Source organism: Gymnoscopelus microlampas, assembly GCF_963454915.1.
Source record: "Gymnoscopelus microlampas genome assembly, chromosome: 17".
Taxonomy (NCBI): domain Eukaryota; kingdom Metazoa; phylum Chordata; class Actinopteri; order Myctophiformes; family Myctophidae; genus Gymnoscopelus; species Gymnoscopelus microlampas.
In genome coordinates this window covers 19,403,799-19,417,135 of record NC_139954.1, presented here as the reverse complement: position 1 = coordinate 19,417,135, position 13,337 = coordinate 19,403,799, and the positions used below count along the sequence as shown (strand labels likewise).

At 43.8% G+C, this 13,337-nt stretch overlaps 1 protein-coding gene across 2 annotated transcripts in view; it reads right to left on the bottom strand.

The window, feature by feature from the left end:
* Window positions 1-1,184: 1,184 nt before the first annotated feature.
* The window catches only part of wnt6b (wingless-type MMTV integration site family, member 6b), a 58,294-nt gene continuing 46,141 nt past the window's right edge, over window positions 1,185-13,337 (bottom strand). For both annotated transcript variants that reach the window (XM_084084445.1, XM_084084444.1), the window contains exons 3-4: window positions 7,691-8,019; window positions 1,185-3,717 (exon numbers count right to left, since the gene is read on the bottom strand). In XM_084084445.1, coding sequence (XP_083940571.1) covers window positions 3,256-3,717; window positions 7,691-8,019 — 791 coding nt within the window. In that variant the 3' untranslated portion in view covers window positions 1,185-3,255. The remainder of the gene's footprint in view (window positions 3,718-7,690; window positions 8,020-13,337) is intronic.

Here is a 13,337-nt window from a genome sequence, read left to right as displayed (position 1 = left end):
AGGGAAATGTGAACCATATCTGTGTCGGCCAATAAACTCCTCCATAGAGCAGTAAAAGGTACAGTAGGTGAATGGGAATCTGAAGGGAAAAGAACACACCCTATAAACAGACTCAGACAAGAGGCTAAATGGAGCAACTTGAAGCAGTCTAGTAACATTGTCTGGTATAATTAGATTGTCTGCTATTTTACGACTGTAACATAACTGAGATGACATTGGTTTATGGGGAACAAACTTTTAAATTACAAATCTAACATGTTGGAGGGAGGCTTGTATACGCCGTAGTATGATTGTGTCGCTTGTCGACAAGAACCGATCATTACAGCGTGGCTCCTAAGGGCCAAGTCGTCTAGAAGTGGGTCTGTCCGTCCGGGGCTAATCTTGCAAACCGATCAGTGAATGTTTTCTGCACGCTGCCAGTACAGTACAGAGGTTATACCTCCATTTCTTTTTACATACATTTTTTAAATATATATATATTTTTTTTTTTCTTTAAATTTATAATAATGGAAGATTGAAACTTTGCCCAAATTTCGAGTTATATCATAGAATCGTCATAGACGACTGAAGTCATACGTAGATGACTGACAAAATAGTCTCGCCACATAAAGTCCAAAATCCACATGGAAGCCACGCTGTTATTAAACCTGTCTTGTTGAAAATCTTCTTGTTGGCATGAAGCGACACCGTGGTGCGATGGAGTATAAATTAAACTTTATCCCCCTACTCCCCTGAGTCAACAAGCAACCAAACCACATGATCTTATCTGCCCAACAAAAAAAACATTTAGACAGAGAGTCAGAGATGAATAGTGAGCTTTCAATAACCAACATAATGTAGTTAAACATCTAACAACAACTGAAAAATACACCAAAGTATGAAGTTACTGTCAGTTAAAGGATACGGTGATGACTGGCCATCCGTACACCCCACTCGCAACACTTGCGCACACACACGCACACACACACACACACACACACACACACACACACACACACACACACACACACACACACACACACACACACACACACACACACACACACACACACACACACACACACACACACACACACACACACACACACACACACACACACACACGCGCACGAACGCACGCACGAACACACACATGTGCGTGCACACACACACATTACACAAAAGCTAATGTTGAAAGTGCATTATTACAATAGCCCTGTATATCATAAACGATAAAATACATAATCTTTTCTTGGTATCGAATGTTGTGTAAAAAAAGTGTTTTGCTTTTTTTTGCTTAGAAATAAGGCTGAAACATAAAAGAACAGTCGAACGCTACTGTAAAGTTCACTGCGGCCGTATCCAAAGTGCTTTTGAGAGAGATGGAATGGGGCGGCGCGCTGTGAGTAGTCTTGTTATCGTATCTTTGTATAAATAACAGTCATCGCTGGCAGGTTGACTCCACAACCACATATGGTGTTGATTGTGTCCTCCATTATGCGATAAATGTGACCAAAAACTTCCCTTTTTCATGCATTTTTGACACAGCAGTAGGAAAACAAAACAAAACCAGCTTTCGCTGTGGAGCCTTTCCTTCCTGTAAGTGGAATACATTTTCAGTGGATAAAAATCAAAAGGCGGAATAGCGGATCCAAGTATGGTGAGGTTGAGAAGCGTTTTGCTTTGATACATGGGGGAGATGGACATTGAAACTGTAGTTTCAACATTCACTCCATATGGTTTATTATACGTGCTTGTGAGACACACACCATTGTGGTATACAAGGATGCTCCCATTACAACCTCAAAACATTTGGTTTAAAGTGAAAATCACAGATTTTTTCCAGTCTTCTTCTTTGCTCCGTGGCAACAGGAGGGAAGTAGCTGCAGAAATTAAAACAGGGTTAAATATGACTCAATCAGAAGCCGTTAACCTCCTAAAATGTTCGGCGGGCCGAGCTGTAACGTCTGACTCTGCATTGAGCTCCACTCTGCAGATAATCTTTTTGTTTCTCTTAATGTCACGACAATTCAATCGCAACTTCCTATGCCTTACAGCAAGCATTTGGTTAAATATATAAAATGGCGTGAGCAAAAGCCACATTGTTCAATTTCAACATGGTGCCAGCTACATTTCTAGAACACAATGGCTTTCTCAAAAAGTCCCAGATGGCCATTCCCAAGTATAGCCATTTTATAGTATTCAACGGTACAGATGCAGCAAGAGCTGCTGCCGCTCTTTGTGTTTCCCAGGTAGGAAGCAAGTTGGACACCCTCCCATGTCAGTTGATGATGCATCGTCGGGTGACACAGTTGACAGCATTTCAAATAGCAACAAGGGTGTCTTTGGAAAGACAAAGTGGGCTGAATGTAATGGGATAGCCACACATGGATGGTGGCTTTGGTTCCTACAGCAAACTTTAGAACTATCTCTGTGGAAAGGGGTGCTAGAGCTGTCAGTGTCAAGGCTTAATTTGTTTTAACAGATTCCGATTTAGATCCGGGAAGTCAAAACAGAGGCTTACAGTATATAGACACAACGCCTTGTGTTGTGTTGTGTGGTTTTTCTTTTGTGTTTAGGCGTGCGGCCAGTACATGAATTTATAAGCATTTCACAATGCAGGTAAATCAGCAGTCCCAGTGTAGGGTGAAATCTGAAACGCAGCTCTGATCTCAGTTCGAGGTCGATTTCACTGTCTGCTGTTTAAATTGGTAGATATAGACGCTGGCACCAAACTGTTCAAGCACAGTTCTTTTTTTTGTCCTCTTTAGAAAGTTTAAGCCCTGTTTCTGCTCCTTCACTGACTTGGAAGGTGCGTGTATGTTTTAAACAGGTCACTTTGGTCCTATTTGAAAAAAGGAAATACGAGTACCTTCATTTCAATGTTGTAGGTGGAGAACTGTAACAACACCACTCCATTTTGACTTATCGTCCCTTTTTGCGTTTGGAAATGTTTCCATTGTTTCCACGTGTTTACATTATTTTCTGTGCCTTTGTTTCCTCTGGCTGGCTCCTCTATTCGTCTTTCAGGAAAATGTTGCGTCTAAATGTCTGGGAATGAACTGACCACACAGGGAGGTCAATAACTACTTGAAAATCAACAACATTTCCAGGAGGTTGACTAATCTTATCTGGTGCAAAAGGTTGAATCCCCCAACCCCCTGCTGAGGTGAAACTATTTCAACTGATTCATGTATTTCTTTTACCTTCAAGCCCTAGAGGGGAGGGTGGCGGGGTGGAGGGCGGATAACGGGGGGGTGCGTGGGGTTCTGCTAATCAGTGGCAAAGGCTGAGCTCTTTCCTGACGGAGCACTTCTTGCACTGGACCACGCAGCACCAGTGGAAGCGGCAGAGGCAGTTCTCCTCGAACACCACCGTCTCGTCCCGGTGGCCCCGCTCGCAGCACAGCAGGTCGCACCCGCTGACGTCCATGGCCGTGCTGTTGCACATGCGCCCCCGCGTCCCCAGCGAGCCGGTCTTCCGGTTGGCCAGGCAGAAGTCGGGCGACTCGGCCGAGTAGATGAGGTCCTGCCGGTCGGGCGGCTTGATGTTCTGGCCCACGGGGATGAGCGTCTTGCCGTCGTTGCCGCCCATCACCTTGGAGGCGCCGTTGAAGCGCTCCAGCAGGCGGTCGCCCACCTCGCGGAAGTGCGGCATCTTCTTCCAGCACGTGCGCAGCGTGCACGAGCCCGACAGACCGTGGCACTTGCACTCCGTCCGCATGTAGAGCTTCACCGCCTGTTGGTGGGTCGGACGGGCGTGGGGGGAGGGAGTGGGTGGGTGGCAGGGTCGGGGGGGTGGGGGGGGACACAAGGGGAGGGTAAGATAATGGGGGTTGAGGAAGTGGAAGGAAGGGGGGAAAAAAAAAATAAGGGGAAGGGGTTGAGTAAGAAGGTGGAAGGGGGAAAGAAGAGACAGAGAGGGAGAGAGAGAGAAGAGGAAAAGGACATTTGTTTAATTCAGTCACTATAGAGTGAAGCAATGCGGCTTTTGACAAATGAAAAATAGCGCACTAGAGGTGTAATTTATAGTCGTGTTTTTGCGATATATCACACACACTGGCACACATGCAGACACTGACACACACGCACAAATGCAGACACTGACACATGCGCACGTACACACCCACACACGCGCGCGCACAAGCGCACACGCGCACACACACACACACACACACACACACACACACACACACACACACACACACACACACACACACACACACACACACACACACACACACACACACACACACACACACACACACACACACACGCGCACACACACACAGATAGATAGATAGATAGGTGAGATAAAAGTAGACGCTATTCAGAAGGAATTTAACCCCCCCAACCCCCCTCTCCCTCCATATTGCCTCAGGCCTTCCTACATCTAACAAGCCTTGACAACAGATCATTCACTTATATACTGCACATAATTAACCCATCACACATACACACACACACACACACGTGCACATACACACAAATATGTGCACGCACACGCACACACACACACACACACACACACACACACACACACACACACACACACACACACACACACACACACACACACACACACGTGCACATGCACACAAATATGTGCGCGCACAGACATTATGCACACACTGCACAGCACACTTGTTTCCAGACCTCTTTAATAAGTGTCGTCAGTGGTGGAAAGTAACTAAGTACATTTACTCAAGTACTGAAGGTACAATCAAAAGTTTAGTTACTAGTTACTTTGCAAATTTAGATTAGTATTAGTATATCAGATTTATTATTGACTAAGTATTTTTGACTTTTACTTGTAACAGAGTATTTCTACTTTGTGGTATTGCTACTTTTACTTGTGTAAAAAGCACTTGAGTACTTCTTCCCCCACTGCTCCGTGGTGCAGCACGTTCCCTCTGTTGTTTTGTTCAAATAGCTGCACGCTAATGCTATAATTGGACATTACCCCACCTCTCCACCTTTCCTCTCCTCCCCCTCCCTTCCTCCTGTCTACCTGTCTTTGACCCCAGCAGACGAGTGCATCGCAACCGTTTTGCCTGTTTTGTACTTAGTTTAGCGCCGTGTCGCGCACCAAAAAATTGCCGATCTACAAGCTCGTTGTGAGCTTTGTAGATTACCTATTTTTGATGCGCGACACCGGCACGCAACTAAGTATAAATCACGCTTTTGTGTGACTACCCTCTCTCTCTCTCTCTCTCTCTCTCTGTCTGTCTGTCTCTCTGTCTCTCGCTGTGTGAACGCGTATCGGCGTTTCTGCAGGAGTGTGCAGCGAACTGGGGCCAGCCATGGCTGACAGCTCTAAAGCAAATGAGAGATGGAAGACTTTCCCGGCAATAACATGTCATTAACCTCTTAACCCATTCAATCCGGGAACGCATCTCTGTCATGTCTTTGGCTATTCAACAATAGCAGATCTACAAGGTCATGGTGTGGCACTATGAGCTTGTAGATCTGCAATTTTTTTTGCAAATCTTTGAATATATATTTTTTAAAGCGAAGGGACCTCCAGAAGCAAAGATTTGAGTTCAAAATGTTTAAAAAAAAAACATATATATATATTCAAAGATTTTTCAAAAATAGCAGATATACAAGCTCGTAGCGTGGCACTCTGTGCAGCGCTACGAGCTTGTATATCTGCTATTTTTGAATAGCCAAAGAAATCTAAAAATGGCACAGTCAGATGCTTTCCCGGTCTAAATGGGTTAAAAAAGGACATAAGGTCTCCAGAAAAAGACAGCGAAAAAAGGTTCCTATATCGCCGCCTCTTTTTTTCAATAGGTAGTTGACTTGTCCCGGCCATAATTCACTCCGTGTAAATACACGGGGATAGAAGCGAGTAACAAAAGAGCAACTTTAAACTCTAACAAGGGCCGGGGAGATGTTAGAAGCTATGTGCCTCGGAGGCTTGAGAACAAAATGTGTGGCACGCTCTTGTTTTTGTGTTTCAGAAACTTGATTCTTGTTCGAAATATCGGTTTACGGGCGCTACATAAATATGGCTGGAGGCGATATCTTTCTTCCTTTGGATCTTTGGTGCAATGGTGGAGCATTCCATAAGACAAGCAATGCTTTTGTTCCTAAAAAACCCTACACAGTATAGAACAGTGAATCATTACTGGCCTAGATGCTGTTTCTTCTTGAACTGCGCTATGGCTGGGGTCAACTAAGTTTCCTTATGTCACGTATTCAATATCAAATATTTCTCAGGTTGTAGACCTAGTGATGTCCTTCTTGACCCACGTGGATTGGAAAGAAGAAATGTCTCTTGTTTTCCTCAATTTAAAGGGATAGTTCACCAAAAAAATATTATTTTTTACCCCATAGAGACTTGAATTCATGGATATTTCTTTGTTTTTGTCGCATTCCTAAGCCAATAATTTAATCACAAGCAGGGGTTCCGGTAGGAGACACAAAGGAGACTCTTTGTGTCTCCTACCGGAACCCCTGGTCGTCATCTCCATGGGGTGACTAATCGATTAAAAAAAAGTATTTTGGGGGGTGAACTATCCCTTTAACACTGAAAGAGGAACTTTAACATTTAGTATTTAGTATACCTTAGTATAACTTTAACATTCAATGTAATATCCTGTGGAAAATCAGAAAGAAATTGGTGCGTAAAACCCCAAAATATGCCATTTTACATGTGTTGAGAGAGTGAGCTCCCAGCATACAGAACGCACTGGGAAGTGTGTCTGATGTTTTACCACATCCTCCTCAAAATAGAACAATATGATTTCCCCTTCGAAAGCGATTACAGTATTTGTATTCATACACAGTATTCCTGTCCTGTTTTGGTGTAATGTCTTGAATTGAACTAGACAAGTGGTTTTCAAACTGTCTGTGTCCAAAGCACACCAGAGTCAAAATCTCAAGGCATACCTGCATTTATATCCACGCAAAAATAGTCTTGTGTTATCACTCGTACAGTATCACTCTGTAAATGTTTTTTTATTTACTTGCTCAAACTAGGGACACCAGGTTGAAACATTCATTTGTTTAGATTATAGAATTTGCCTTTATGGAAACTGAGTGTGCGAAGTACTGATATTATAAATACTTTTTTTGTATTGTTGTGTATATTGCAATAATAACGTGTGGTTGTCACATAATCCCAGGGCACACCTGGACTTGTCTCACGCCACACCACACTGTCTGGAAACCACTGAACTAGCAGTGGTGGAAAAAGTACTCAAATGTTTTACTTAAGTAAAAGTAACTTGTAATTGTAATTGTAGAAATACTGTTACTAAATTCTAAATTTACTTGAGAAAAAGTACAAAAGGATTGGTATCAAAATGTACTTAAAGTACCAAAAGTTGAAAGTACTCCTTATGCAGAATGTCCCATTTCACGAGTTTTCAAATGTATAAAATGTTTACAAATCTTTTGAAAATAAATGACCGAAATGTATATAGGGCTGAAGTAGTTAATGTGTGTTTTGTAATAATAATCAAAATCTACAAAGTAATTAGTAACTTAAGTTAAAAGAAATTGTAGTGGAGTAAAAGTACAATATTTGCCTCTGAGATGTAGCGGAGTAGAAGTAAAAGTAAAGACAATTGGGAATACTGCAGCAAAAAAAGAAATCCTGAAAAGTGTACTCAAGTACAATACTTGAGTAAACATACTTAGTTACTTTCCACCACTGTGAACTACTAGACAACCCAATGAATGGGTGACATCATCATACGCACCAGCCTGCCTGCCTCGTTGTTGTGCAAGTCAATCAGAGCCCTGATGTCACTCTTGCCTCGTCTCCTCTTGGCATCCATAAACTGTTTTGATTTCTCATAACCAAACTCCACGTCGTCTCCACAGCCCCCCCACTCCCACTTCACCCCCTCCCCAGTGGAGGAGGTGGAGGAGGAGGTGGAGGAGGAGGAGGATATGGGCCGCGGAGGCGCTCTGCTCCGGGTGGCCTCACAGCCGCACTGCAGGAGGTCTCCCATGCTGCAGGCCTGCGTCACGGCGTGGGTCACGCCCGCCGCCGTGATGGCGTAGACGAACGCCGTCTCCCGGATATCTGTAAAGACGAGAGGAGAGTAAGTACACTTGAGTAAATGTACTTAGTTACTTTTACACCACTGCTAATGAAGCATCGCGTTATGCCAGATTCATACTGTACTTGGTTGCGCATCGTATCACTCACCAGCAGATCTACAAGCTTATACGATACGACAAGTCACAGTGTGATGCATTGTGGGTTTGTAGGTCAGCTATTTTAGGTGTGTGACACCTCTGCACAACTCAGTATAAATCAGGCCCTTTGTTCATGCAGGTCACACACACACCCATCTACGATCAGCTGTCAGGCTGCTGATTGAATAAGTGTTTGTAATCAGCCATGCATTTCCATCACAGCCCATTCTCAGAAGAAGATGATCCATGTGAATATGGCTCCACTCCTACTACAGTGACTTGATCTCTGTTATACCAATGCTGCCTCATTCACCACTGCTGCCGTCAACGTTTTGCCTCCACCACTCCATCTCTTCTTCTCCTCCTCTCTTTTTTTAAGACAATTGTGGGAGGGTGTAGACCAGTGGTTCTTTACATTTTTCATGTCAAGGAGCCCCAAAAAAATATTTTGTGCGAGGGATTTTTCAAAAATAGCAGATCTACAAGCTCATAGCACGGCACTCGGTGCCCCCAGGGGTCCCCCCAAGGACCCCACTTTGAGAACCAATGGTGTAGACAACCATGTGTCTCCTCTGATACACAATGGAGTCACCATGAGAGATAGATAGATAGATAGATACTTTATTGATCCCCGAGGGGAAATTCAGATATCCCATAGCTCATACAGGCAAGGTTAGTTAAAAACACATCACAAAAAGGGCGTTTAATCAGGAGGGCGTAAAGCATGCAGAGAAACATGTTATCCCTCCCAGTGCCACTCACTGATCTACTGTATATTGTATATGGAGAGGGCACAGAAAATCCCCGGCCACTCATTTCAATGAAACTTGCTCACCCTGTGCCCCCCGGACACATGAAAATTACCTCTTGAAAATGTGATGTACACATTCATGCTCCCAGGATGAAGAAACCTTTCGATTATGGTGACCCCATGACCTTTCCTAGCGCCACCATCAGGCCAAACTTTCCAATGAGCAAAATGGAGAGGTTGTGGCAGAAGTCTGCCCTCTACTGAGTACACTCGTGTAGGGCTGCAACTATCAATATTTTTCTTACCAATTAATCAATTGAATAGCCACGTAAGACCTATTTTATATTTCTTTGGTATCTCGCAGAAATAGCCGAGCTACACGCTCACAACGTATCACATCATGCCGCTTTGTGAGCTTCTAGAATCTACAGTGTAGATAGTCAATATTTTTGCTATTGTACTTGTACTTTTAATTACATTTTGTTATTATTTTCATAATTGATTCTTTTGTTCTTCTTTTTGTTAAAGAAAAATCAACTAAATTGATTAGTTGGAGTAACTGCTGCATCCCTACACTCTTGTATTGTTTAGTTTAGAAAGGCATCAAGGAAAATGTGCTGCTGTGGACAGTGGATGTCATCGGTGATATCATTAGGGCTTACACAACAATTTCACCGCAACTGTGGAACTTTTAACATTAATAAGCAGTAGCAGTTACAGTTATATCAGAATGTATTAAATAAAGGTTGCGACATAAACATATTGTTTCTGTCTCTAAATCCTGAGATCACTTGCAAAGGCACATGAAAAATGACGGCGAACATTGGACCTGACAGCGCTGCTGTGTGTTTTTGTTTAAGTGGGGTTATAGGAACATTTGTTTTGGTTAATATGGCACGCACAATCCAGACAGCACACACACAGGCAGTCTCAGAGGATGTAAAGATCTGGAGATTTAGTCCTATATATTTATTTCGGGGTCACCCATACACCTGTGTCCGGTCGGCGGTCAGACAGTTGCGAGATCAAAGCAGCCAGGTCTCTCACACTCAATCCTGTGGTCTGTTATCATGACCTCAGGTCTCTCTGTGTGTTGCCTAATCTATGCTCCATCACGTGTCGTCCACCGAAAATAGCAGACCTACAAGACCTCCGAGCTTGTAGGTCGATCGGCTGTTTCTGTTTTCTCCACAGAACACTGTCGTACGCCGAAGTACGGACTGGGCTTAACCCATTAAAACCCGGGGAAAGCGCCGGTGTCATTTTAGATTTTAGCGTTGGCTACGCAAAAATAGCAGATATACAAGCTCACAGCGTGTCACTTCGTGCCGCGCTGCGAGCTTGTAGATCTGCTATTTTTGAAAAATCTTGAAAGTGTGAGAACTACCGATGGTAGAATCGGCCTCAGGTCTTAATGGCTTAATGCTGATGGAAGTGCCCTTTCTCTCTCTCTCTTACAAGCACACGCACACGCACGCACACGCGCACACACACACACACACACACACACACACACACACACACACACACACACACACACACACACACACACACACACACACACACACACACACACACACACACACACACACACACACACACACACACACACACACAACCCACCACCACCACTACCACAGCTGTGGGTTTATTTCTGGTGCAGGGCTTAGCACTCCTGGCTAAAGGCGAGTCCAACCACAACTGCAAATTGATCCTCTGTCCTCGCCCGCGGCCTCGACATCATTCTTGCCCTCTGGGTCCACACAACTTCATTCTCAGTTATTGTTTTCTTAATTTGTAAAAGAGGCATTGATTCCCTTTCGTTGGAGTAGCAGTTAAATACAGTCTTTAAGTACATGGCAGGCAGGGAGCTTTAAAGGTGTACAATTCCACTTTTCTACCAGTAGATCCACTATTTCTATATCCACTTCTGATGCGGAAACTAGACTTGTGTGTAAATCGGACAACAGCTAAAACTGCATGGCAAAAAAACTCACATCTAAAATAGCAGGAACACGGAGGTGTCCAAAACCTCGTTTAGATCGAGATCCATTACATGTGTGGAACTGAACGTCGGTCCGCAGCTTTACAATATTAGCCCTGAGAACACAGGCAAGGCGTACTGGCTGCAAGTGTATTTGTTGCCTGGAAACATTCGCTGGTTTTTACATTCTATCAGGAAGCAGTGGGAACAATCGGTGCCTTCGATGACTTCAATGGCAGAGCTCTGCCTAGATAGATGGCTCTAGGGGGGATTGGGTACAGTGCGCGCGCGCGCGCGTGCGTGCGTGCGTGTGTGTGTGTGTGTGTGTGTGTGTGTGTGTGTGTGTGTGTGTGTGAGCAGGCACTTAGTGGGCCATTGTGTGGGAGCTGAAGTGAATGACTTTTATTTCTGCAAGCTGGAAGGCGGTGAGCGTGCAGTCACCACCATCAACACTGCCAACTCCATATCGCATGATTCAGTGAATGGGATTCATTAGGGCCAGTCGCTCGCTTTGCACTGCTCGCCTGCGCGCACACACACACACACACACACAGACACACACACACACACACACGGAATGGGTGGCGTGCGACGAGACCTGCACACACAAGCATGCCATGATATCAATACCAGCTGTACACCCCAACACCCAAAGATGTCTCCAGTATAGTCAAAATTGTGTGTGTGTGTGCGCTCGCTCGCTCGCGCACACACACACACACACACACACACACACACACACACACACACACACACGCGCACGCGCACACTTTACTCAGACCACACCTTTCTGGTCCCTATTCCCATTCTGCTTCAAAAAAAGATGATAATTCACGTTAAAAAGGACGTGTCATCACCTTCTGCATGTTTACTCTTCAACGCAGCACTTATTAACACCAACAAATGTAGCTATATGATGTATGTTGTGGGCCAAACTGTTACTGTAAGGTCCCCACATCTGTGAATGCACACAGCTGAGACTCATATCCTATCTGAGAGTGTGTATGAGTGAACATGACAAGCGTTTTTAATCACAAAAGCTTCTTGTGGTCAGACACAAAACAAGACAAAAGCCCATGTTGATCATACTAGCTCTGCAATACCCTCCTATCCCCCACACATATTACACACATCAAAAGACAATGGACATCTTGTTTTAGAAAATAATGTCCATATATATATAAATAAAAAAACGTGTTGATGGCGATATCTGTTGCCCCGGTAACACCTGAGGGTTTGACTAATGTGGATCCAATGCCCTCCTATCCAGTTCCTATGCGATGCAATGGAAATATTACTTCAGTCATCCATTGGCCAAAGACAACGACAGAGAGAGAGAGAGAGAGAGAGAGAGAGAGAGAGAGAGAGAGAGAGAGAGAGAGAGAGAGAGAGAGAGAGAGAGAGAGAGAGGGGGGGGTATAAAGAGAGAGGAGAGGAAGTTTGAAAAACAGAAACACAGACAGAAGGGTATGGGGGTATGAGTTAAAGGAAGGTATTAGAAATCTAAAGATTTGAGGCTCCCTCTGTCTTTTTTCATTTTTTTTCCTCGGAGACATGAATTCCAAACAAATTCTCTGCCACAGCGGGTGTCTGGGCCTGTCTAGGTCTGCTCTTACAGCCAGAAGGGCCCTACTGCTGGAATTAGCAAATATTTTTTTAATACTCAATCTTTCAGCCTGTGATGTATGGGGTCCGGGGTGTAAAACAAAACTCAACTGAAGTCATGGAAAACAACCAAACATCGGCACAGACACAGAAATATGTGATGACGATCAGTGTGTGTTCGGATATTTAAACTACCTGAAGTGCACTTGATCTTGATTTAGCTTTCTGTATAACACTGAGCCAGTTGGACATCACACTTCCAAGATAGTCATGCTGCACATTCCTCTCAATGCTCTCTCTATTACAAATGTACTGAGAATGATGTTGTTATGTTATGTCTGTGTTAAAGTTTAGAGGTGCCACTGTTAATTGAACATTGATAATTGATTTAATCGATTATTACAAATTATCTATTTTAATAAAATCATCGCCTCTCAGAAAAAGCTAAAATAGCCGATCTACAAGCTGACAACGCATTGCATCATGAGCTTGTAGATCGTCAATTGTCTGTACGACACCGTTGTACAAGTGTGAAATAGGGTTCAAGTGGTTAATCAAACGTATAGATTGAGTCGATTATAAAGAATCACTTAGAATTTGTCGATAAAAAAAAAAAATCTAAAAACATACTTCTCCATTATTCGAATAATCTAACCGAGTGCCGCGCTATGAGCTTGTACATCTGCTATTTTTGAAAAATCTCGAAAATGTGTGCAAATCTTTAAATCTTTTTTAAAAGGCGAACATTTTGAACTCAAGTCTTTGCTTCTGGGGTCCCTGGCACAACATATTTTCAGGAGGGGGTCCGCGGCCAAATACATATCAATTTGGGGGTCCTTGGCACGAAAAAGTTTGAGAACCA